The sequence below is a fragment of the Peromyscus leucopus genome, chromosome 4 (assembly GCF_004664715.2).
Source record: "Peromyscus leucopus breed LL Stock chromosome 4, UCI_PerLeu_2.1, whole genome shotgun sequence".
In the NCBI taxonomy this organism is placed as follows: Eukaryota; Metazoa; Chordata; class Mammalia; order Rodentia; family Cricetidae; genus Peromyscus; species Peromyscus leucopus.
In genome coordinates, this window is record NC_051066.1 from 10,684,069 (window position 1) to 10,711,216 (window position 27,148).

Sequence of the window (27,148 nt, forward strand, 5' to 3'; positions counted from 1 at the left end):
AGTTCCACCTAGTAGTGACAGAGACATCGGCACCATGCTGGGGTGGGCTGATGAGGCCACCCATAACCCTGTAAGTAGTCCCTCACTTACACTCTGTAGGCAAACCCAACAAAACTTGTCAGTTTGCCAATCGAAGTTTGAGTGGAATGCTGAGTTTGAGGCCAGCCTAGGTTACAGTGTGAGACTCTCAAAATACAAAAACAAAACCTGAAAATATTGAAAGCTGTGTAGTGGCATAGATGATAATAGTCTGATTTTGCTTGACAAGGAAAGTAAACCTGGACAGATGTGCAGGTGCCCAGGGGATCAGAACAAGTGGGGGTGGGGGCGGGATAGGAAAGAGGACAACCAAGAGGCCGCCTACCTTATACAGGCCTATTTGCTGTATTGACAGTGTGACTTTGCTGTTTCTTTTTTTTTTTTTTTTTTTTTTTTTTTTTTTTTTTTTTTTTTATGGATGATAATATAAATTTATTCTGTGATGTTTTCCTCATTGGAAGTATTTCAAAATAGATTAAAATACAATAATATTTTATGAAAGATACAAATCTAGAAAAATTCAGATATCTGTAATAGATATGACTTGACTTTGAATATCCATTTTTTTTCATTTAAAACATCATTTTTAGGAGTCACATAAAAATGATGAAGATCGCTATATTCTTCATACCCCAAGTCTCACACATTTCAATTCAACCTGTAGTTCTTTTCTCAACTATGTATGTCAGTGGTATCTGTTCCTGTTTCTGAATGGGGAGAGCATCCATTTTCTGTTTCTTAACAGTGGTGTTTAGATCCTCTTTCTCTGAGTCTTCAAGAAAACGCTTCACAGTAAGCTTGAACAGCAGCCGAGGGTCTGGTCCAGAGAGTGGTGGGCAATTACAGACCTCCCGAAGTTTGAGAGCCTGTGGTATGAGTCTGTCCAAGTGCTCAGCTCGGTTTCCATGAGAAGGGTGTGTCGACAGCCACTCTGGTAACTTGGGGTGGCCATGAAGACTCTCTGAAAACTCCATCTGCTGCCAAAATACTGAGCTGGCTCTTACGTCCACACAGGCCTTTGCAGCAAGCTGTAGTCCAATTTTGTCAGCTTCGGCCTCCAGTGTTCTACTGTATGGTCTGTCAAACATATACTCCTGCAACTTCGATTGTATCCACTGTCCCAGAAGTGCCAAGCTGTCTCGTGGACACACGGCCCAAATCATTGTGAGAAAAATCATACCAAGGAAATCCAGTAGGTGAACCAAGCTAGCCTTTTCTGCGGCGTGCCCCAGGACAGCATGTGCAATCTCATGGCCCAGAAGGAAGGAGAGCTGGTGAGTGTCAGTTACACTATTCAAAAGCCCAGTGAAAACAAACACTTGTCCATTTGGAAGAACAAAAGCATTTACATCTGGGGAATCAACCACATGAATCACCCAGTTGATCTCGGGGATTCCTGGGACATCTTGATTGCATTGTGTTAGATGATGTACCACCTCTTTAACAGTCAGGTGTCGGGGGTCTCTCTCAGGCAGCATATCGTTTTTAAATTCTTCCATCCACACTTTGTATTCCAGGTCTGACAGAAGTCTGAAGTGCTCCTTCCCCAGTAACAGCAGTTTGCTCCTTCCAGTGACAGGGCTCACTTCCAGGTGCGTGAAATAAAACACTACAAACAGCAGGCCAGAGGCACTCAGACCAAGGAGCAGCTTCCACTTATTCTTCTTCACACTGTCTTTAAATAGCTCCTTCTTGTTAGGAGGAAGTGCCTGCCACCATTTCCTTATGCCCCTGCCCACAATGATGGCAAGGAGCTTCTGCACTGGCTTCAGAATGAGCAGCAAGAAAGGAACTGGGGCGGCCAGACCCCGTGGGGACGTGTGGAAACTCTGGGCAGCTCTTACGGCTGGGCAGCTCAGAGGGCACGGGGCTGTGAGAGGATGGCCAACCACTTTCCTCGACCCTTGTCTTGAAAAAGAATCACCCCACACAGTCCGTTTGTAGGTAAGCACCCCCATTTCCTGGCTTTGAGCATTTGAAAAGCATCTTGATTTTTTGTTACTGAGAGTCCTATAGAAATGGAAGTTTCCAGGCAGTAAAGTCACCGAATGACACTGGCGGACTGTGTTAAGTCCTCGGCTCCCATTTCCTACTAGGGGCCCTCGTGGGTGTGAACAGCCTGCTGGTGGGTTCCACTGTTTCCAGTTGGCCAGGAAAGTCACTCCAGAGAGGAAATGGTTTCTTGTGGCAGCCTGCAGTCCATGAAGGAAGCTCATCCTGCTTTTGCTTGGTTATTCTAGCCGCGGCCTGAGCGGGATCCAGCAGCCGGCCTCCGCGCAGGCGCACCGACTTTGCTGTTTCTACAGTTAGGAAAAACATTAGCCATAAAATCCTCAGAGAAAGATGTCTGTGGTTGTAATGGAGTGTGGGGAGTGAGAACCACCTGCTGGATAAATGCTCTGCCACTCCGCACCCTGAGCCTGAAGAGATTATTCTGTTGTAACACGAATCTCTAAATGGTCTTATTAATAAAAAACCCAGAGCTAGATAATGGGGTGAAAGTTGAAAGATCAGAGAAACAGAACAAGCCACAGCCAACCTCACCTCGCCAACCCCTCAGCCAATCCTATTTTTACAAATCCTCGGACTGAAAGCCTCTGAGTCCTCACCCCTGTGGGTCTCAGTTGAACTGCTGCTCAGTTCCTGTCTCCTCATACCTTATATACCGTTCTCCACCCAGCCATGTCACTTCATGGGATTAAAGGTGTGTGCTACCACTGCCTGACCCTTTTTCCCAGTGTGGCCTTGAACTCACAGAGATCCAGATGGATCTCTGCCTTCCAAGTGATAGGATTAAAGGTCTGTGCCACCACTGTCTGGCTTCTATTTCTAATCTAGTGGCTGGCTCTGTCCTCTGATCCCCAGGCAAGTTTATTAGGGTACACACTATATCACCACATTTTGTATTTATTCTCTTAAAATACTTATTTTTAGTTCATGTGTATGAGTATTTTGCTTGCATGGATGTATGTGCATTATGTGAGTGCCATGCCCATGGAGGCTAGAAGAGGAGAGATCCCCTGGAACTGGAGTTACAGGTGGTTGGGAGCCACTACGCAGGTGCTGGGGACAAAACTCAGGTCAAGAGCAGCCAGTGTTCTACACTGCTGAACCACCTCCCCAGCCCCCAAAGGTAATCTTTTAAAAAGGAAAAGTACCAGTTTTAGATAACAAGACCAGCACACACAGCGAGGGGTGAGGGGGTGGCATTCTGGACCAGACTCTCTCCTTGCCGTAGAATTGAATGCTCTGGCTTTGCCTTTGCTGAGGACCAAACCTAATGCCTCAAGCATGCTACATGGTGCTTTACCCTCAGAGACAGAACTAAGGCATACAGGGCCCAAGGGACACCTCTGTCTCCTAGAAAACCCCCTGATACGGTGCCAGTGTCCTTCTGCCACAGAAGTAGACAGACAGAGAACAAGGACATACAGCTGCTAGACTCTAAGGACAGACAGAGGCAGGATGGGTCTGAGCCAAGTGCCAGGTGTAAGGGGGCTGGTGAGAGAGTGAGGACAGCTCAGTACAGCTCAATGCCTTAAGGATGGGAAATCAACCACTGTTACTCATTCATTCAACAAATACCTCCCCAGTGCCTCCCCAGGGAATCTCCTCAGGCCAGTCATGCTCAGACTGCTCACCACGGCTGCTTCCATACAGACATCAGACACCATCCTGGAACCTGGAGTGGATCCCATGATTTGGGTGTAATGTCATCCTGGGACAGGTGGTCCTCGGTTGTGTAAGAAAGTAAGATGAGCAAGCCATAGAGAACAAGCCAGTAAACAGTGTTCCTCCATGGCACCGGTTTAAGTTCCTGCCTCGGTTCCTGCCCTGAATTCCTGCTATGGCATTCCATGGTAATGGACTAGAACTGTAAGCCAAATAAACACTTTCCTCCCCAAGGAAAAAACTAAAGGTAAAATAAAATGCAATATGTTTTCACTAGAATTAAGAAAAAGAAAGATTAAAATATACTTTTTCATGGCACCTCCTAAATGGTCGACCTTGTCAAAATGAAGCTGAGTATCTCCTTTCCAGCCACAGGCTGTCAGAAACTCATGGGGAACACAAACTTCGTGCTTTCTAGAAGTGTATGGCCACAGAAGTAGCTGCTGATAAAGAGTGGAGGGTTATGTTGTCCAAATAAGTGTTGGGAACAACAAACCAGGTTTTCCCACGGGGCAAGGCATCTTCACCCACAGCAGAGTGCACCTGCTATAAAGAAAGAGGCATTCCTGTTCCAGACCGAGGAGCACTGGAGAGAGGAAGTGCCTGTCTTTTTGTGGATGCACTGTGGATGGCAACCTGAGTGCTCTCAACTTGGTTATTGCTGGAGGGAGGAGCGGGATACTCCTGGACTGACGTATACTACTGTGCCTCAGCAGCTGCAGCCCAGGAGAGCCCCAAAATCAGGAGTTTTCAGTCTCTCTAACGATGATGACATCTGCTGTTGTCAGAAAGCCTTAGAGAAGGAAAGAGGCCCTGGACCAAGACTCAGCTGTGTCTTGTTCCTCCCCTGTCCTGCAACACAAATGTCAACGTATTGAAGAAACAGCACACTAAGAAAAATAAGGAGGCTGCCAAATATGCTAAACTTTTGCCCAAAACAATAAAGGAAGCCAAAGAAAAATACCAGGAATAGATTACCAAGAGATGTAGGCTGTCCTCGCTGAGAGCCACTTCTAAGTCCAGTTAAAAACAGTAACAAAGAAATGATCAGACCAAGCCAGGCGGTGTGGTGACGCCTTTAGTCCCAGCACTCGGGAGGCAGAGTCAGGCGGATCTCTGTGAGTTCGAGGTCAGTCTGGTCTACAGAGCAAGTCCCAGGACAGGCTCCAAAGCTACACAGAGAAATCCTGTCTCAAAAAAAAAAAATAAGAAAAGAAAAGAAAAGAAAAAGAAAGACAGAAAGAAAGAAAGAAAGAAAGAAAGAAAGAAAGAAACGATCAGACCTTGAAAACAAAGAAGATTAAGATGTGTGATGGAGGAGGGGTAGCTCAGTGGTAGGGTGTTTGTCTAGCAGACACAAGGCCCTGGGTTCAATACCCAGGACCACACACACACACAAAAATTATGTGTGACAGATTATGGAGAAAGGAACAAGGGGGCTGGACACACAAATTACCTGTAACTAAGGGTTGGGAGGGGGTGGCACACATCTCTTCTTTTGGTAACCTTCCCACAAAGTGCCTGTGTGGTCGCCAGCCTTCATCCTCAGCACTGACTGTGGGAGAGCACATCCCGCAGCTGTCTGCGTCTCCGGAGTTTTCCCAGAAGGTGCTGGGCACCACTGTCTCCCATTGGATAAGAATGGGAGCTAGGCCTTGCAGTAACCAGCCAGCTTTCCCAGGTCACATCCCTGGTACAGGCAGGCCACATTCAGGCCAGTTAATGTTCAGTGGGAGTGGTGACCACTGGACACTCTCTGGTGAGACAGACACTGCACCCGGTTCTGTGAAGGCAGGATGCAGATGGCAGAGTTGCCCCCACACTATGGGTGGGGCAGTTGCTGTTACTGGGGAGTAAAGGGTCTCAGGCTGTTGGCCCCAGAGCAGTGTCTTCGAAGGGGCGTAGCTGTGTTAGCACACCTCCTCTCACTCTCTCCAAGCACGTCTGGTCATCATCCACAGTTCCGTTCTGTTATTTTGCCTTTAGACTCACATAGTCCAGGCTGACCTTGAATTCCTGATCCTCTGGTTTCTATCTCCCTGATTCTAAGGCTACAGGTGTGTGTTGCCATGTCAGGCTTCATCAATTTACAAAGCTTTAAAATTAAAATTATGCTGTGTGTGTGTGTGTGTGTGTGTGTGTGTGTGTGTGTGTATGTGTGTGTTGTGTGTGTTTGTGCACGCTCGTGAGCCATACCATGTGGTGCAGAGGTCAGCAGATAACTTGTGGACGCCTGTTCTCTCCCCCTACTATGTGTGTCCTGAGGATCAAACGCAAGGGGTCAGACTAAGCGGCAAGGGCCTCCACGCCCTGCGCCATCTCACCAGCCCTCAGCATTTATTTTTTAACTAAGATGAAACCCACAGGCTGTAAAACAAGTCACTTTACAGGTACAAGTTAGTGGCAGCCAGTCTGTTCATCATGCCACACACCCACCCTCTCCACTGCCACAGATGCCCTGCCTTCTGCCTGTGAATCTAGAACATTCCACCTGTATGATGTCCCATGGTGTGTACTTTTGTAGCATCTCCTTTCATGGGGCACGATATACTTGTGGTCATATTTACTCTGTAGCCTGCTGAATCAACTCTATGATTGGCCCCAGGAAGCCCAGAAGGAGGGGCCCAAGACCACCAGGCCAATCAAAAGAAGAATGACCTTCCTACTAGGTCTACCCCATCCAGCTCTGACATTCTTGGTCTTGCTTTGGATGGCCTACTAATAACCCACCCTTGTGTGCAGCCTGGCTTGGGCCAGGTGTCTGTCAGCCAGGTGCCTTTCTGGCCTTCCTGGTCCTCACTTCACACTCCCGGCCACAGGCCTCTCTGCTGGTCCTGGCTCCGCACAGGCCAGCTCTTAGCCTAGGGTGTCCCTGTCCTGAGTTACCACAGGGCCACCTCTAGGACTCTTCTGAGATGACACTCTGCCCCTGAGTCCACACTTCTCACTTTGTCTCTTTGGAGATGGGGACACGTGGTTCTTGTTTATTATCTGCCCCTGCAGGGGCAGAATGCACCTTCATTGCCCTGCTTTGTTGTTAGTTCCTGGGACAGGGCCTGACATACAGTAGCTCCGCCACAAATGTCCACCAACTAAAGTGTGTCAGCTCAAGAATCTCATCTGCAGCATCAGGAGGCAGTGGACAGACCCCAGTCACAGAGGGCCAATGTCGCTGCAGAAGGCAATCAGAACAGCATCCATGGGGGCTCGGCATGGCATCTGCATCCACCTCTTTTCATTTCCTCCAAGACAGACCTCCTCGGCCTCCCTGTCCCCGAACTATTGACTCATATTTATCAGAGTTCCCACAGTGCTGCATGAGAGTCCCTCGTGGGCCAGGCCTTGCGGCCCCTCCCTTTATCACCTGACCTCTCCTCCTCAGGCTCTGCGCATAGCCTGGACAGGCCTGCTCTCTCTCTGCCTCCATGAATACTATTCAGCATGCAATGGACAGAGCTCTGCAGAAGACACAGTCTGAGCTTTCCCAGCACTAATCCTGAGCTGGAGAGACATCTCAGTCAGTAAACGTTTGTCCTTCTGGAAATCCCACGTTATCACAGTAGGAGCATCAGTAGCAGCTGCCTTCTGACTCCCGCAATCAGAGAACCCCAGGAGCCCCGAACTCCACAGTCATCTGGCCAGTGAGCACCCCCCATCCTCAAGGATTTCCAAGCAGAGGGTTTGTTGTTTTGTGGGACCGATTGCCAGTGGGGTTTTTGTTTCATTCTGTTTGGTTTTGGGGTTTTTTGTTGTTTTGTTTTCTTTTTCCTCAAATGGACCCCTTTACAGAGGCTGAGAGTTACCTCTGTGCACATTCCCCCCAGTCCTTTTGAGTTCTGATTTCTTTTCTTTTCTTCCCTTTCTGAGGAGACAGAGAAACAACAGCTCAGTCTCATACACAAGATTATCCCCAGGAGGGAACCACTCAGGCTTCAAACTAGCCCAGTGGTTCTCAGCCTTCCTAAGGCTGCGACCCTTTAATACAGTTCCTCATGTTGTGCTGACCCCCAACCATAAAATTATTTCACTGCTACTTCATAACTGTATTTTTGCTACTGTTATGAATTGTAATGTAAATATCTGATATGCGGGATATCGATATGTGACCCCCTCGAAGGGGTCTGGACCCACAGGTTGAGAACTGCTGGCAGCTTCCAGGGCAGAAGATGAGATCTGCAACCTTCCATGGCACCTAGGGTAGGAGGCTGCAGGGGGGCTCAGCTCACCATAAGCTGACTTTGGGTGCAGGGCCGGGGGGGGGGGGGAGAAAGGCTTCTGCAGCTTTCCAAACCACCCATTAAGCAATCATGTTGCTCACTTTAAAACTTACTGTTCATGGTAACCAAGTTCTTTGAAACCTTCCCCTGTCTTATGGCTCATAAACCAGTGTCGTCTGGATCAGTGGCCAGGGATCCCCTCTCCAAAGCATAAGCCAAACCTGAACTGCCCTCTCACCCCTCAAAGGCCAACAACCCTGCTGACATGATTCCGGTACCTTCTCAGCTGGCTGTGATGGTTCACAGCAATGATCCTAGAACTCAGGAAGCTGAGGCTGGAGAATCACAAATTCCAGGCCAGCTCCAATGGACTACACAGCAAGATCCTATTCTTGACAGAATCTTTCTGTTCTTGACATCTTTCTGGCCACATGAGTTGGTGGATGGTCCCCTTACTTCAGAGCTCAAAGTGGGCTTTGGTAACTCACCTCCTACCACAGGTGCACATTACGGACCCTACTTTGCAGAAAAGGAGAGTGAGCCCCCCCCCCATGTCATGTGGTCAGTATGTGCAAAAACAGGATTGGAACCTGTGCTACACCAAGTCTGCAGGGCTTTCCCCATCCACACAGCAACTCCACCCAATCCCAGGGACCACAGGACAGTGGTTTGGGGCACATTCTCTACCCTGGACAGCTCCTCCCCGACACCAAGGTACACATGCGGCCTGCTGAGCTGAAGTCGCCCCTGGCTGCCCTCTGGGCTCAGGCTTTGCAATGCTTCGTCGATGCTGTTGAATGTTGATGCCTTCTGGCAAGCTGCACCTGCCACTAAGTAGCACAAGGCGCAGGGTGATGCCCACACACAGCAGCGCATCCCTCCATGCGTGTGCCTTTCAAATTAACATCCACATACCCATAATATGGCTCACTCAAGATCATTACCAAGCCCACATAGACAACTCCTTGGATTGGTGTCTGGAGAGTTCTGCCTGGCTGATTTTCTCTGTCTCTAACCACTTTAAAACTAACTGCTTCCCCAAGCCACCCCCCCGAACCCCCAGATCATTATGATCTGAAGTGTTTATTAGCCTCTCTATCATGATCAAGATTTTATGAGCACTCTATTCAAACTGTGAATTAAATACATAATTCCGGACCCATCATGTTCCAGTTCAGTGCTGTGTTTGTCTCTATTATGCCACAGTAGTTGCCGTGGGCACCTGGCAGATGACAACTGAACATGTTTGACCAGGGGCAGCTAAAGTGACTGACATTTCAATCCAGGGCAGCCACGGGGGTTGGGGCCATTAACGGGAAAGATCTCCACAGCGTAGGATGATGGTGGCGGGGCTGGGAGCTAAGGAAGGGCTTCCTCTGGCTCTGCCTCCTCCTACACAGGACTCTTCACCCACCTAGCATGTTTCAGGAGAGAAGGCTGCCCTCTTATAGCTGCGCAAGTGGGATGATGAAGTAAAAAGACTTCCCATTCTTTTGACAGCAGTACCAGCTCTCCGATGGAGACATCGGGGCTCTCCGATGGAGACATCGGGGCTCCCCCTGGGGTCTACTGGCTAATCCTGTTCTCCATGGACGACTGCTGCAGCTCACTACCGTCTGTGTACACTGCTTCATTCGTGCCCTCTGCGGCGGCCCACAGCGTGCACTATTGATCCCACACTGGAGATGAAGAAACAGACTCCATGGTGAAGTAAGCCAGGGAGATGGGGCTGGTTATGTCCTCGACCTTGGCCTTTCCTATCCCTTCTTCTGACAGGCCATGATCTCTCCTCCCTGTGAACTTCTTGCTCATCCTCAGGGTCCAGCAGCTCCAGAAGTCTGCTCTGCCACCAGCTCATATGCACTGGCCTAGAGTGCAAGCTGGTCTATGTGTCCTGGTCACTCAGAAGAACTCTGATGAGGGCTACTCTAGAACACAGCACGCGGTCGCTGAACATCTGTTTACTGACATGAATTCAGACTCGGCTGCCTGACTCCAGGATTGTTCTCCAAAAGGATTCACAGTCTTGGCATGTTCAAGCCCCCTTCTCTGTCCCCCTCCCCCACCCCACAGGACAGCAATAGAAACCGAGTAAAGAGCAGAGTTGACCAGGTTCAAGGGACCCATGCCCACCATGAGTTAGTTAGCATCTGCCCTCCACAGATGACTGATGCCCATCAGCTCCCACCTTCTCAAGGTGGCAGTGCACATCTCCACAAACAGAGCCTTTTTTCATGACCCACCCTAGTATTTCCCAGCCAGTCTTGTGTTGCTTGGGGCTGGCCATTCAAAGTGCTAGAAGTGAAAATAATAATTGTTACTAGTTAAATATTCTACATATACATTAAAAAGTAACTACGGGGGCCAGAGAGATGGCTCTGTGGGTAAAGCACCTGCTGCGCAAGCTCGAGGACCTGAGTTCGGGTCCCTGGCAGCCATGTGAAAGCAGCTTACGTAATAACTCCGGTGCTTGGGAGGCAGAGACGGACAGATCTCTGGAGCTTGCTGGTCAGCCCGTCTGGCTGAAATGGCCAGCTCCAGCTTCAGTGAGATCCTGTCTCAAAACTGAGGTGGATAGGACTACAGAGATGGCTCAGTGTTTAAGATCACTTGCTGCTTGTGCAGAGGACCCAGGTTCAGTTCCCAGTACCCACATAGTGGTTCACAACTATCTCTAACACTCCAGTTCTACGGGATACAACACCCTCTTCTGGCCTCCACAGGCAGTGCGCACACATGGGGCACAGACATACATGCAGAAAAACACCCATTAAAATAATTTTAAAAATTTAAAGGTGGAAAGCAATAGAGAAAGATACCCAACCTTGATGTCTGGCCTCCATATATGAACCACAGGGAAGGGTGAGTATGCACACACACACACACACACACACACACACACACACACACACACACCAACTGCTGTGGGTGTGCAGGCATTCAAAAAGAAAATACTTAGACACATAGACACATTTAAAACCCATCACTGCTCCTCGGGTACAATTAAGCTTCCTAGAGTCTAAGTTTCATGCTGTCAGACGTTTCTACAGCCGGAGCCTGGGGGTGGAATTCAACAGAGCTGAAGGAACCACTAACCTGGGCTGCAGACTGCCAGCCCCAGGCCATCGCTCACGCTGCTATTTAAATGTTCCTGAGTCTTGCAGCCTGGTGTCCCTAAACACGCAGGCAGCCTTTGGCTCTTGGACACAGTCATTTCTGGAGCACATGCTACCTTTGGTTGTGCGGTTCTTTGTCCTCACAGCACACCAGGAGCTCTCTGCATGGGGTGGAACCCATGCATGACACAATTTGGTAATTCCACTTCCAGATATTCAGAGGTAGTTTCTGAATACACAGCCACACATACGGGACATTGACTGTAGCACTGCTTGCAAAGTGAAAGGAAGAATGCAGTACAAACACTGTCCGACAGGGACCTGGCCAAACTCATTCACAGGACAGAACACTGTGGTACTGCAAAGAAAGGTGCCGGGGTGGGGGTGGGGGTGGGGGTGGCGGCGCACGCTTTTAATCCCAGCACTTGGGAGGCAGAGGCAGGTGGATCTCTGTGAGTTCGAGGCCAGCCTGATCTACAAAGTGAGTTCCAGGAAAGGCGCAAAACTACACAGAGAAACCCTGTCTGGAAAAACAAAACAAAACAAAAAAAATAAATAAAAAAAAAGGTGACTGACCTATGGATGCTTTGTGTCAACATAAAGACAAATGTATAGATTAATATTTATGCAGAAGAATTTTCTAGAACACTCTAGAAATTATTAATAGAGGTTACTTCTGGGGAAGAGTAGAGGTCTGGGATGAGAGGAAAACAGTATTTCCCCACTTGAAAATTTGCACAGGCTTGATGTGGTGGCACACTTAGAATCCTAGCACTTGGGAAGTAGAGGCAGGAGGATCAAGGGTACAAGGTCATCTGCATCTATGCTGTAAGTTCAAGACCAGCCTGAGCTAAGTGAAAGCCCTGAATCATTAAACAAAAACAAGAACTGTTACATGTTTATGACTTTCTAAAATTACTTGTGTATGTGTGTGTGTGTGTGGTGGAGAGTGCATGTGAGGATGCCATGGTACATGTATAGCAGTCAGTGGATAAGTTGTGAAAGTCAGTTCTTTTACCATGCAGGTCCCAGAGATTGAACACGGGTCATCAGGCTTGGTGGCAAGCAGCTTTACCTGTTGAATCACTTTGCCGGTCCTGGGAAGGTTAATTGTGATTGTCAACCTAATAGGGTTTAGAATCACCATGGAGCTGGGCGGTGGTGGCACACGCCTTTAATCACAGCACTCGGGAGGCAGAGTCAGGCAGATCTTTGTGAGTTTGAGGCCAGCCTGGTCTACAGCGCAAGATCCAGGAAAGGCACAAAGCTACACAGAGAAACCCTGTCTCAGAAAAAACAAAAGAAAACAAAACAAACAAAAAGAATCACCATGGAAACAAACCTCAGGATGCATCTCTTGTGTGCAAAGAGGCTTATTTGAACAGAAAGTCCTTTCCTAATTGTGAGTGGCACCATTCCATGGAGTCCTTGAGTGACTAGGAACAAGAAAGTGAGCCGAATGCCAGCATTCATCTCTCTCCGCATCTCTCTCCGCTTCCTGAGTGTGGGTACAATGTGACCAGCTGCCTCAGGCTCCTGCTGCTGTCTCTTCAAACTACATGAGCCAAAATCACCATTCCTCCCTGAAACTGCTTTTCCAGCTATTTTGCCACAGCAGAAGAAAAGTAATGAATACCCCCACCTTTGGCCAGATAGCAGTTCTCAGATTGTGAGACAGACTGGCCTCTTCTCTGAAGCCTGTTTTAGGATGCCCACTCTATTCCAAGATCACAATCCATCCCTCCTGTGTTCTAACAACTCTATACTCCTTTTTCTTTCCAATTTAGGTTTACGAATGACTTGGGAAGACATCCACTCTGTACAGATTCTGTCTAATTCAGCTTTTACCCATATGGATACCCAACTGTTCTGGCCTCATTCATTGGGAAACTCATCTTTTCACACTGGTCTGTGCTTCTCACTCTGTCCACATCAAAGATACTCACGGGTATGAGCTGCTTCTGGGCTCTGTACTCCATCACAGTGGCTAGAGCGTTTATTCTAGTGCTGGCACTACTGTCTCAAATCAGCCTTGGTGTTTGTAGGGCAAGCCCTCCCACCTTGCCTTTCTTCTGGAATGTTCTCGACGCTTTGCTTTTCTACATAAACCACAGAATGAGCTCAAAAAACTTCTACTACCATCCCCAGGGTTTCACTCCACAGCCCTGGCTGGCTTGGAACTCAGAGACTCACCTGCTCTACCTCCTGAGTGAGGATTAAAGGTGTGCATCATCGCATCCAGAATCTTAGACTATTTATTGTTGTGTGCATATGGTATGGGGGCACACATGTGGAGGTCAGGGCACAACTTTGTGGAGTCAGTTCTCTCCTTCCCCCTTTGCATGGGTTCTGGGGACTGAAATAAAGTCATCAAGCTGCAGGGTAAGTACTCACTGAGCCATCTCACCAGCCCTCCCCATTCAAATAGTATCTTTGCAGTAAATGGAGAAGTCCATAAGATACCCTGGGTCTCATGTATAGAAGGCTATCCTCCAACTCTGTATATAGCTTAGGGTGACCTTGAACTCCTGATCCTCCTGCCCCCACTTCCAAGTGATTAGGACTATAGGCATGCAGCTTCACACTCAATTTCATGCAGCACTGGGGACTGAACCTGGCTTCATGAGTAGGCAAGCTCTCTACCAACTGAGCCACATCCTCAGCCCTGTCATAGACTCTCTGGGGTTTTCTGAATGTAAACCAATATAATTCTACAGACAGGGGCTTCTGGTTCTTGTATTCGGTATCATCTACTCTTCTTATTGGTGCTTCACTATTTAGTAGTGTATCATAGAAATGGTAGAAATGGAAACCATCTCAAACTTGATTTTAAAACACGTGCTTTGAACATTTCCCTAATGAGGGCTGTTTGGTATATGTGGTGCTTTGAATGAAAATGGTCCCCAAAGGCTCATAGAGGGTGGCATTATTGGAGGTGTGGCCTGTTGGAAGAAGTGTGTCACTGGGGGCATGCTTTGAGGTTTCAGATGCTCAGGCCAGGGCCAGTGCACCTCTCTCTTCCTGCTGTCTGCTGATCTGGATACAAAACTCTCAGCTACCTCTCCAACACCATGTCTGCCTGCATGCCGCCATGCTTCCCAACATGATGATAATGGATCTAAACCTCTGAACTGTAAGCCAGCCCCAATTAAATGTTCTCCTTTATAAGAGTTGCAGAGGTCATGGTGTCTCTTCACAGCAATACAAAGACAGTACAGTTTGGGAAAATATTCTAAAGCAGGTTAAGAATGCCTTTCCATTTATAGCCAGTGATGTTTTGCATTTAATATTATCAAATGTTTTATTTCCATCTTTTAAGTAGCCATGCGTTTTTTCCTTTAACTTATTATTCTGGTAAATCTATCTGTCTGTCTGCCTTGCCTGCCCTCTCCTATGGCCCTGCCTGGCCTTGAACCCATTATCCTCCTCCCTCAGCCTCCTGAGAAGGGAACACAGGGATGTACTGCCCTGACAGACTTAGTATGGTGAGTTCAAGTCTAACTTTTCTGATGCCTGAACTGCCCTTGAATGTCTTTTTATGTGATTGGATTGAATTGGCTAATATTTTGTTCAGGACCTGTCGAGTCTATTTATGAATCACATTGAATTTCAGTGTCTTGTATCTTTTCTACCGTATCTTACCCTTGGGTTTTACAGTAAGTTTCTATTAATCTTGCTAAATGTATTGTGGTATGTTTCTTCAGTCTCTATCTTCTAGAAAGAGTTTATTCGTGGAAAGATGTCTGATACTGTAGATGTCTTAGTATATTTCCCTTATAAAAATTATATGGGCTTGGTGCTTGGGGGAGAGGAAATTTGTGTTTAATTTATTCTGTAGTTATAAGTAGAGGTTGCTCATGGTACAAAGCACCACAAGGGCCTAAGTTCAATCCCCAGTTTCGATTTTCTATATCTTTTTATGTGAATATTTGTAAGATATTTTTCCTAAAAATATGTCCTTTTTGCTAATGTCTCCAAATTGACTGTGCTAAGTTATCGGTAACATTTTCCTTATCATTTTAATCACTTCTATAAGAATTGTGTAACGATTTCTATTGTATTATAAACTTGTTTATCCTTTTATTTTCCTACTGACCAATCTGGCTAGAAATTTCCCAACCTTATTAATTCTGTCAAAGAGCCTACCTCTGGCCTCTGGGAGCCGGGACTTTTCTCTGCTCATTCCTTCACTTTCTTTTGTTTGTTAGTTTGTTTTTCGAGACAGGGCTTCTCTGTGTAATGGTTCTGGCTGTCCTGGAATTCACTCTGTAGACCAGGCTGGCCTCAAGCTCACAGACATACCCCTGCATCTGCCTCCTGAGTGCTGGGATTAAAGGCGTGCGCCACTGCCACCACCACCTGGCTTATTGCAATTTCTTGATGGTCTTTGGATTTATTGCTTTCCTACCTTAACTTAGAAGTTTAAAATCATTAATTTTCAATTGTTCCTTTAAGGTTTCTTTTTCAGCGAATACTCAGCCTTTCAACTAAAGATTTATTTCTTCTTAGGAAAATTCTTTCTAAGAAGCCTAAATCAAATGCAAATATAACAATGGTGGCTACATCAACATCTATTATGCGAAAAAGCTAAAAACAACTGAGGCCTCTGCCAACAGTGGGCGTTCGGATGCCCTGTAAACATGTGTGACAGTGTAAGACTTCCTGGTGCCTAGGGGGTTATATAGGCTCCAGGTACAGACGGTGTTACAATAGTTTGTAGATGAGGGATCGAGCTGGATGGACCACAAGTACCAGTGACTCTATTTGTTTTTTGTTTTTTTTGAGACAGGGTTTCTCTGTGTAGCTTTGCGCCTTTCCTGGATCTCACTTTGTAGACCAGGCTGGCCTCAAACTCACAGAGATCCGCCTGCCTCTGCCTCCCGAGTGCTGGGATTAAAGGCGTGCGCCACCACCGCCTGGCTCAGTGACTCTATTTGTTAAAAGCTACAGTCTTACAGCTCACCAGGAAGCCACTGGGTCTTTGCCCATCCATCTGCTTTGGTTGGTTTTCATTACTCATTCACCAAACAGTGACCAGGACAGATTCCCTAAGGCCAGGGATAAGGCCAGGGGCCAGAGGCCAGACGAGCTGAGGGAAGAAGGACAGTGGCAGGTGGAATCCATGGTGGCCAACCTCCTGGGAGGAGGCATCAAAATCGCAATACAGCAGGACCCTGCTTGCTGCTCCCTGGCCCATACTTTCGAGCTCCCGGCCCCCGCAAGTCTTTAGGAATCTTGAAACTTTATTTTAGGATCTCTCAAGATTATTCACCCTGTGAACATCTCGCATGAGCAGCCAGGCTGACATAGTTGGTGCTGACTCCACACACAGGGAAATGGGCTGGGCAGCAGATCGGCCCTCTGGGGAAGCTCCCTGGGCAGGGACCACAGGTGGCACCGGATCCCCAGCCTGGCTCACACAGAAGCACAGTAAACGAAGGTCAGGGAACAGCCAGGGGGGCCCAGCAAGAGTGGGAACACTTTTCCAGAATAATTCCTGCAGGCACCCATGAGCTTGCCTCTAGCCTGGCAGGGGCTGTGCCGGAGAACCAGCAGCAAGGCCCCCCCCCCCCCCCCGCCATTCCTCGTTTTCCAAGAAGCCTAGCCTTGCACTGACTGCCGCGTGCCGTTGCAGCCTGTAACCAGATCGCTGTTAATTAATAAAGCTGTCAGCGGACAGTCCTCTCTGGTCATTAGGAGCCTTTCAGAAACACAATCCTGCCGTCATCACCCACCCGACCCTCCGCTTATGGTGCAATTAACTTAATGCTATGCAAATGAGAGGCTCTTCTCATCATTAGCTTATAGCTAATCGCATAATTGGGCCTTCAATGGGGTAATTAGACACGATCTCCTCCATTAGTCTTACAAGGCTAATTATTGTTGAGGGAGGGAGGGCGGCCCTCCCAGAGCTTCCTGCCCAGTGCCACATCTGGCACAAAGCTAAAACAACCAATGGAGAATCCACCAGGTAAAATGAAATCCAGTCCACCCAAGATCCACAGCCGTAACCCACCCTACGGCTGGGCAGGGAAGCAAACAAGGGCTGGGGAAGGCCTGGTGGGTAGCTCTGCCCCTCACCTGTAGAATATGACATTTAACAGCAAAGGCAAAACAACTCAAGGCCACTGCCAGGCTCCCAGCCGGGAGGAGGCTCGCCCCAAATCAGCAACAGTAGTAGCACTGGGAGACTGGCCTAGTCCCTCTGAGCCTCCATCTCTTCCTCAGTGCCGTGAGGAGGCTGAACCAGCTGCTGCCTGGGCACTTCTGGGTGTGGCTTTTCTGACCTGAGTCATGGAAGGAGAAAAGCCAGCCCAGTGCCCTGGGCTTGCAGTGACACAGTAGCGGGAATGGGCAGGGAGGCCGGAAGGTGGCTCGGGCCCTGTTGGTGACCGAGGACAGGTTATCATCAGATAACTGCCCACCCCAAGCTCTGACCCGGCAAACGTGCCAGGAAACGTACAGGGTCTCCACCAAGATTGGCAGGGGGTTGGGTCAAGAACAGTAATAGGGCCCAAGATTACCAGTCACCTCACAAATACTGAAGGGCCAAGGCCACTAAAGCCAGAGCTTAGTTTCTAGAACATGGCAGCTTAGTTTCTAGAAACAGGCACCACACGAGCCAGTGAGGTGAGTCATCTTAGGGCCTCCTCTCTGAGGCTAGCAAGGCTAAGTTGGGGGAGGCTCCCTACATTCCGATGAGTCTGATAGGGTAGAGATAGCTAAGGGCACAGAGCAAAAGCCTTGCAGGAAGCGCTCAATAAAACCTCCAAAGCAACCCTGATGGATGTACCAAGGGCCTCTCAGAAAGAGCTAAGCTTGGAAATGCTGAGGAAAGCTGAATGATTACAGGGTGGGGGTAGGGGGGGTCTCCATCTATCTAGAACATTCTGACCAAAATTCCCTCAAGGCTCTCAGCCTTCTACTGCTCCATATGAACATCTAGGGCCACTGTCCAGCCATGTCATGTTTGGAACCACCGAAGAAATGAACATGGCTGGCATTCACTTCTAGAACCCAGGGGTAACTACCCTGAGCATGGGTGAGCCAGAAGATCCAACTGCTCCAGCTCTAGACTTACACAGACCCCTCCCGGGTGTTCTGTGTGCTGAGCTGTGCCCCCTGAGATTGGTATGACCCAGCTCCAGCCCCCAGAACCTCAGAGGGCAACTGTATTCAGAGACAGAGCTTTGCAGTGGTGATGAAGACACACAAGCCAACCCAGGGCTGAGTCCAACATGCTCGGAGTGCTCCTGTAAGAAGAGGGAACCCAGACCTGCAGAGACACCGGGGCCACACATACACAGGTGGGTGATCGTGTGAGGACGTGGGCAGAAGGCCGAGTCGAAAGCCAAGGAGAGAGGCCTTGGGAGGAGCCATGTTGGCCATGTCAGCCAAGCTGGCTAGGAACCTGAAGCAATCCTCTTGCCTCTGAACCCTTAGTGTTGAGGTTACAGGTATGAAATATCACAAGCCAACTTGAGCTATCCTGTTAAAAACACAGGGGCTTGGAATGTAGCTTAGAGGTAGAGACTTCGCATGTATAAGCCCTAGCACTCACAAACACAATGAAACATAAAGGGCACAGCCCTCCCCTCCCCCACTCCCCCTGCGAGTCTCTGTCCAACGTCACAAAGGCCTTCCCCGGCCACCTTCAATCCAACACACTCCCTTCCTCTTCCTTCTAACCATCTGCCTTCCCATCTCCACAGAACCTGGCGTGTCTTGCGCGTGCTGGCCGCTGTCAGCCTTCCTCACACCGGCCAGAATGTCAGACACATGATGTCAAAGCAAAGCGGGCTTTGTTCCCTTTGGTGTGCTGAGGACTCAAGAGGGGCTGACCTAGCAAACTTTCCACAGACGTAACCACTGACCTGTCACACCAAGAACAACTCATGTCCTTCTGGGCCTATGTGGAGCGGGAACAGGCATCAGGCAGGCTTCCTCTAGGAGGCGCTGTTTGAGCTAGGCCTTTAGAAAGACAGAATTTGTGTGAAAACCCACAGGACTCTGAAAGGAGAAATGCCATGTTTAGGAAACAGGAAGTAGGCAGGTGAGTGGAGGCGTGTGGACAGGACAAAAAGGGAGTAGGGGCTGGGAAGGAGTAGCTTGAGCCCTCTTGCCTGGCACAACGTTGGCATGTGGCCCTGTCCCTATTTCTAGAATATACTCCCCAAAGGCAGAGGCCTAGCGGGAAAGCAGAGGTGCCACACTGGAGCCTGGAGTGGGTGGCTCTGACTCACCCATCCACGCAGGGGCATCTGGATCTCACCAGGGACAGCGGTGTCCGGAGCTTCACAATCTCATAAAGAAAGTGAAGCTGCACTTCTATTTGTGGAAGACTTTCCTTAAAAGTTTTTGATATGAAATGGTTTAGCTGATATTTAGGAAGGACGGCCTCCCACAACCCACCGTGTGCTGCTGCGTCTGGCTGGGGTCCTGGCTTTCCCGCCGGAGGCTGGGTTCAGCAGTTCAGCACTTTATTTAATACCGCTGAGGAAGCTGGAAATTGAAGTCCACACTGATGTCTCCTGAGTCTCCTCCGAGTGAAGAAAAGCAAACACCATTTCCCCAAGTCGGCTGCTATTGCCAGGTGCTTGCCCGTCTCCAGGAAATGAATTTAACTTAACGGTTGAGCGTCGTGTCTGTCTCAAATGGGGGCATCTCCATCATGGCGCCACTCAAATGCCAACTACCCTGGGCTCCATTCTGTGAAAGGTCACCTGTCACTCTCCACCTGAGGCAGGAGATTGCTTTAATCTGATTTCTGCCTTGCAGAAGGCATGTTTATCTTCTCAGATGTCTTACTCGCTGCTAGCTTGGGCCAACCTGGTTCTGGTTGGATGCAATGCACTGGGGCTCTAATCTAACGAGAGCCTGGACTCCACAGGGGGAAGGAATTGAAATGGCTTTAAGACAGTGGGTCTTGAAGGGCCCTAGAGAGAATGAAGTTGGGCAGAGGGGTAATTCATGGCCATGAAGCTTAGCGGGCGCTGACCCAGCAAGTCCAGAAGGTCAGTTCTTTCTCTCCAAATGGCACATGTACTTGGAATATTGTACCAACTGTTCTCCTTGCTATGACCAAACCCCTGGCAGGAAATAACTTAAGGGAGGCTTGTTTATTTAGGCTCACAGTCTGAGGATAGAGTCCATCTTGGTGGGGAAGCCATGGAAGCAGGGTCATGATGCAGCTGGTCACATCGCAGCCAGAGTCAGGAAGCAGAGAGTGATGGACACTGGTTCTCAGCTCGCTTCCATATTCATATTCAGTCTGGGTTGCTCACTCGTGGGATGGGGCTGTTGGCTTTCAGGTGGCTTCTCCCACCCTGGTAAAGCCTTTCTGGATAAACTGTCTGCCATTCTGAATCTAGTCAAGATGATGATTAACCATGACAACATGCTAAGAGTAGGGGACAAAAAGAACCTTTCCTAGGTCCCCTGGGAGCACAGGAAAGTGGGGTCGGGACTACAGGCAGGTCTGGACACCTCTGGACAACACTTAGATAAATGAGAACACTGGATTTCAGTGCACACCTCTGGACTTCATACCTGTTGTGTTTTGGGTTCCAGGAATCAAACTCAGGTCATCAGGGTTGGCAGCAAGCGCTTTTACACGCTGAGCTATCTCACTGGCCCAGAACTTAGTTCACAAAATCATGTTTAAGGAAATATTACTTAACTACCTCATAAGCCAGTCTGAATCTGCAGGGACTCTTCCTTAAGACCTGCTGATTCCCCAGAGTGCTGGCCATCTATCCTAGGCTCACCTGCTGTTTACCACCCTGAGGCACCATGTGGCGCCCTTCCCAAGTCCCAGCATCCTCAAGGGGCCCACAGAACTATGGCTATGGCCACCTTGGCCCTGCTGACTCTGAGACTCACATATTTTAACACTCTGTGAAATCCTCATGGCTGCAGGCAGAGGCCAAAGGTAGCAGACATTTCTGATGCCATTGCTGCCAAAGCAATTGCTCTTGTGCTCTCGGAGACAGACAACAGACCCAGGAACAGACTGTCATCAAGTAAGTTTAACCCGGGAAAAAAGTGGTGCAACCTCCTCCGTTTGCTCAGAGTTCTCGTCCCCAGACTTTTTCTTACACAAACATTGGAAATAAGCGGTAAAATGTCAACAGTCTCTTGGCAGGAAAATAATGAGAACATTCTCATTGTCCGCTCCATTTTTTATTTACCGAAAGATTAAAATGCTACAACTCCAGGGCTGTGGGCTGATGACCCCTCACTGCCATAACTGGTCACTACCTTGGGCTTGAGACCAAGGGTGGGTGTACCTCTGTCCTCAGGCCCACTCATCTCCTTGGGCAGCCTGCCCTCTGCCCTCAGACCTCTCAGGGATCCGGCACTCAGGCATCTTGTTCCAGGACCCCACCCCCACCCCGGAAGTGGCTTACAAGTGGAGCACTTAGCTTTGCTACAGTGAAGCCTGCCACCTGCTGAGGGCCACCTTCAGGTCAGCCACCGGGCTATCTCCAGTACAGTAGGCATGACGAGCACCTTTGTCGCTGGGCCAGTAGCCCAAGAAGATGTCTGTGCTGGGGACAGTTCATGGGAAACAGCCCGGGACCCACATGGCATGGCGGAGAGATATGGAAGGGTTACCATGCTGCAGGATGCGGAGATGAGAGGGGTGGGGTGCTGAGTAAGCTTTAATTTCACAAGGTCAAGGGTCCAACGCCAACACAGGCCATCCAGGACAGTATACTATACTACAAAAGCACCCCCCCCACACACACACACACACTTTGGTTTTTGGTTTGTTAAGACAGGGTTTCTCTGTGTAGCCCTGGCTGTCCTGGAACTCACTCTGTAGACCAGGCTGGCCTCGAACTCAAAGATCTGCCTACCCTTGCCTCCCTGAATGCTAGGATTAAAGGCGTGTACCATCTCACCCAGCTCTCAAAGGGCTGGCCTGGGGCTGAAGAGAGAGCTCTGAAGAGAGAGCTCGCATGTATTGCTCTTCCAGAGGACCTGAGTTCAATTTTCAGAGCCCATGTCAGGTGGCTGAGCTACCTATAACTACATCTGCAAGGGATCCAACACCTTCGGCTTCCACAGGCACTCACAGACAAGACACACATTCATACAGACACACACACACATACATATGACTAAAAATAAACACATTTAAAATTTTCCTGGTTCCCCATCACAGGTGGTTTGCAAAAGCCCCACCCCAACCTTGACCTTGTAAAATTGTGGCCTTGACCTTGTGGCCCTTACCAAAGCCTTCTATGCCATCAGAAGCCTGGAGTTACTTAAATTACTTATTTAAATTACCCAGTGTACAGCCATCCCCTGAACTCTAGCTAACACACATGCCTGTACTCATGAACTCTGAAAGCTGCAGCTGGGCATGACCCCTACCTGGCCCACCTGGTGGCTCTCTCTCACTCACTGTATGTGATAAAGCCTGGCTTGCATTTATCTGCATGTCACTATGTCATGCCTACAACTCAGGCATGTCTCACTTTTTATATTGCAACATGGCAATTTTATCTACGAAGATCACACTTATGAACTGTGTAATCAACGCTACACAGAGAGACCCTGTCTCGAAAGAAAAAAAAAGAACTGTGTAATCAAAGTCACACAGGAAAAATGCACACACACACACACACACACACACACACACACACACACACACACGGTAAGTTTGTGATTTTTGCATTGGGTTGAATGCATAGCTGACTTGGACTTGGCCTCATGTGTCTCATGGGCCATAGGCTGGACACATCTGGGCCCTAAAGGATCTTTACTTTTCTGTGACTACAGGAGTGGGAGAGGGAGTGTACCTTTTTTTACAGGTGGATACCAATGTCAGTATGATCTCAGAGGCTCCTTGATGTCTTAAAAGGGGGCACATTGACTCTTTTCACCCTTGACCCCACAGGATTAGCTGAAACAATGGTCACTTCCTCCAAAGCCTGTGTGTGTGTGTGTGTGTGTGTGTGTGTGTGTGTGTGTGTGTGAAAGAGAGAGGGAGTGAGAGAGCGAGGGGGGAGGGAGAGGGAGAGAGAGAGAGAGGTCTTATTCTGCAGTCCAGGCTTGCCTTTAATTCATGGCAATCCCCCTGCCTCAGCTTCCCAAGTGCTAGAATTACAGGCATGAGGTACTACACCAGTTCAAAGCCATCCACTGGAAAGCTAAGGCCTGCAGCCCAGCGTGACACCTGCCGAGAGAGGGGCCAAAGAAGCAGCTGGTCCTGGCTATGCTTCTGCTTGTGGGAAACAGATCTGTCTGCAGTCTCCATGGCAGACAGATCTGCTTAGGCGATGAGGTTTGCAGTTCACACGTCCTCAAGAAAGGAAATCTACCCCAAGCCAGAGGCATCCCAGTCCAGACGGTGATAAGTATTCCAGCCCATGTCTGCCAGACTCTGTGACGACAGCAGCAAGCCAGGGTCACCCGGGTTCTATTAGCTCAATTAATGAGGAGTAAGATAAGGCTAACACCCCGCTGGTCGGGCAGCTCAGGCAGAGAGCTGCGGTAATGGAGTTATTAACCTCTGCCAGCCGCTGAGTTCTGCTGCGGAGCCCAACTCCATTTCTTCATTCAGGCCTTCATTAATGGGCTGTTTATTATCTCTAATCCACGTAAGGATCAGCTGCAGAGATGTGAGAGCTTCCTGGAAGGACCAAGTGATAATGAGAGGATAGAGAGGGAGGGAGGGAGGGAGGGAGGGAGGGAGAGAGAGAGAGAGAGAGAGAGAGAGAGAGAGAGAGAGAGAGAACAAGAGAGCGCATGTGCTTTGCACAGCAATCCTACTTTGCATTTTAATTTTCCTTTGCTCCTACTGCTGCCCTCTTAAGAATGATAACATCCTTACTTTGCAGCAATTAGAAGAGGCCCAGGCTTCTTCCCAGGGCTTCACTATGCTGTTCTCAAAAGGAACTTGTCTCACGGAATGGAAAGCAACAACCTTTGAAATAAAATCAAGACAGCTTGGGCATATGAACTACATGCCAATTCAGTCTGGACTTCACGGTGTAGCAGAATATTCCATGATTTAAACTTTAACAGAGTTAGCTGTGTGGGGAATTCACACCTGTCATCCCAGCACTTGGGAGACAGAGGCAGGAGGATCAGGAATTTAAGGCCATCCTTGGTTACACAGGTAGTTTAAGACTAGCCTAGACTACAGGAGACCCTGTCTCAAATAATTAATAATTAATAATAATAGTAAAGACAGTGAGCTGTTTGTATGAGTGTTGCATCATGGGTGGTCATCTTTAGCATGAAATGATCCAGCCATTTCCACTTCTACTAAGCTGGGACTAAACAGTGCATGGTGACTGTCATTAAAACTATGTGTTTAGATTCAAAATATAGATAAATCTCCCCACTGTGGCTGGGAGGGTATGTGCAACCTGCTCCATGAGAAAACTCAAGCTTCGTCTTCCATGTGTGAGTAAGTCTCCACAGTCAGAGACCATGTGGGGCCAGCTTATTAGTGTATTGCAGCTGCAGAATTTGTAACACACACACACACACACACACACACACACACACACACACACATCTTCACATTCCTTCCACCCTCTAGATCAGGTTGAGAGAGTAGTGATTACTGCCTCATTTGATAGACAAGGAAACTGAGGTTAAATGTGGTCACAGGGACAGACACTAATTCCACTGCTGGGATTAGTGACAGTTTAAGAGCTGGGTTTGGGGCTGGTCTCTGCTAGCTCCCAGTTTCTCTAATGCAGGTGTCTTCTCTGAGTCAACTTGCCTTGTGGCTGTGGAACAGATTTGATGAGATGGAAGGAGGGCACAGAACTGTCACTCCACAAAGATCCAATCCCCATGGTCCTTATTCCTGTTCATCATGGAAGAGGAGGGATGGAGGGGAGGGGAAAGCATTTCCTCAACATGGAAGAGGAGGGATGGAGGGGAAGAGGAAATCATCCTGCTCAACATGGAAGAGGAGGGATGGAGAGAAAAGGAAATCATCCTCCTCAACATGGAAGAGGAGGGATGGAGAGAAGAGGAAATCATCCTCCTCAACATGGAAGAGGAGGGTTGGAAGGGAGGGAGAAAGCATCATCTTCAAACTCAGAGATAGCAACAAGCAATTGATATCTAGTGAACGAGTAGTCATGAAATGAGGAGACGCTCTCAAGAGATGGTGTACAAATGACCAATAGACACAGGAAATGATGTTCATCTTCACCTGTCATCAAAGAAATGCAAACAAAAATACACAGAGGAGCTGGAAGAGGGCTGAAGAATTAAGAGTAAGTACTACTCTTGCAGAGAATCCAAGTTCAGTTCCCCACCTTTACTCCAGCTCTGGGGGATCCAACACCCTCTTATGGCCTCTGTGGGCTCACAAGCAAATAATTCAAAATAAAAGGAAATCTTGTAAAACAAAACAAACAAACAAACAAACAAAAAAAAAACGAACAAAAAACCCCATACTACACTGAGACTCGGTCTCTCCCCAGTCAAGAGTGGCAGTCATCAAAACAAACAAGGACATGTTGGTGAGGACGTATACAAAGCTGGTGTAATGTAAACTCGTCCAGCCTCTATGGAAGTCAATATGGAGGTCTTAACAGTAGATCTTTGCCAGGACCTAGCTCCACCACTCCTGGGAATTTGTGTGGAGGACTCCAGTGTTGCAGGATATCATTTTTAGATGTGTTACATTTGTTTATGCTGTGGAATATTTGTTAATGATGCAGAGATGTGTTGCATTGTTTTATGTTGCATTTGTTTAACTTTATGAAGCTGTTTTACTTTGCCTGTCTAAAACACCTGATGGTCTAATAAAGAGCTGAACAGTCAAAAGGTACGGAGGAGAAAGGGGAGGCAGGGCTGGCAGGCAGAGAGAATAAATAGGAGGAGAAATCTGGGAAGAGAAGATGGGGGAGCAAAAGGAGAAGGAGAGGAGGACTCCAGGGGCCAGCCACCCAGCTACCCAGCAAGCCACGGAGTAAGAAGTAAAGAAAGGAATATATAAAGGTAAAAGCCCAGAGGCAAAAGATAGACAGGATAATTTAAGTTAATAAAAGCTGGCTAGAAACAAACCAAGCTAAGGTCAGGCATCATAAGAAAGAATAAGACTCTGTGTATTTATTTGGAAGCTGGATGATGAGCCCCACAAAGAGTAAAGAATGAAAAGTAAAAAAAAAAAAAAAAAAAACAGAAACAAAACCACTCCAGGTCAGCAGGTCCCACCAGTGTTCAGTGCAGCGTAAGGCCTGAGTAAGAGCTAAATGATGGACTCAAACCAGCTGTCCAAGCCTTTGAGGCAGCACTCAGGAGGCAGAAGCAATTGGACCTCTGAGTTTGAGGCCAGCCTCGTCTGTACAGTGAGTCTCAGGCCAGCCAAGGCCACATGGGGGGGGGGGACGGACCCCTGTCTTAAAGCCAAACCCCCAAGTGTTCGACAACAGACCGTAGGATAAAGAATGTGCTGTGTGTGCACTCAAGGGAATATCTAGCCATAAGGGACGAAGTCATGACCTTTGTAGGAAAGCAGATACCACTGGAGATCATCACATTATGTGAATTAAGTTGGTCTCAGAAAGATAAATGTCACAGGACAGTGATGGTGCCGTGCCTTTCATCCCAGCACTCAGGAGGCAAAAGCTGGTGGATCTCTGAAGGGAGGCCAGCCTGGTCTACAGAGTGAGTTCCAGGACATCCAGGAATACACTGAGAAAACTTATCTCAAAAAGAAAAAAAAAAAAAAAGAAAGAAAGATGAATGCTACCTACTTGCTCTTACTTGTGAGTTCTAAACTCTATGCATAAAATCATTTCTGCATGAATGATAAGAAGAAGGGGCCTGTCAGGATTGAAGGGGATGGACAGGAGTTGGGACAGGTGGGAAAGGAGAGGATAGTGAAGTGAGGGGGAAGGCCCCGTGCACATTGTATACTTAATGAAACAGCCTTATTTAGTCCAATACAATATAATTAAACATCAATGGCTGCTCTCCCAGAGGACCCAGATTCGATTCCCAGCACCTACATGGCAGCTCAGACTGTCTGTAACTCCAGTTCCAGGAGATCCAATGTCCTCTTTTGGCCTCTGCAGGCACCAGGCACATTTGTGATCCACAGACATACATGCAGGCAAA

General features: G+C 48.3%; 2 protein-coding genes across 2 annotated transcripts in view; both read right to left on the bottom strand.

The window, feature by feature from the left end:
- Ak8 (adenylate kinase 8) overlaps nucleotides 1-27,148 on the bottom strand; it is a 126,133-nt gene that overhangs the window by 19,183 nt on the left and 79,802 nt on the right. The gene's annotated exons all lie outside the window — the stretch shown is intronic.
- On the bottom strand, nucleotides 460-2,319 carry LOC114702779 (metalloendopeptidase OMA1, mitochondrial-like). Its single transcript, XM_028883337.2, has one exon. The coding sequence runs from the start codon at nucleotides 2,253-2,255 to the stop codon at nucleotides 693-695; it is 1,563 nt and encodes a 520-aa protein (XP_028739170.1). The 5' UTR covers nucleotides 2,256-2,319; the 3' UTR covers nucleotides 460-692.

Coding starts and splice junctions, on each gene's coding strand:
- LOC114702779 (XM_028883337.2), bottom strand. CDS start 2,255: ATGAGCTTCCTTCATGGACTGCAGGCTGCCACAAGAAACCATTTCCTC.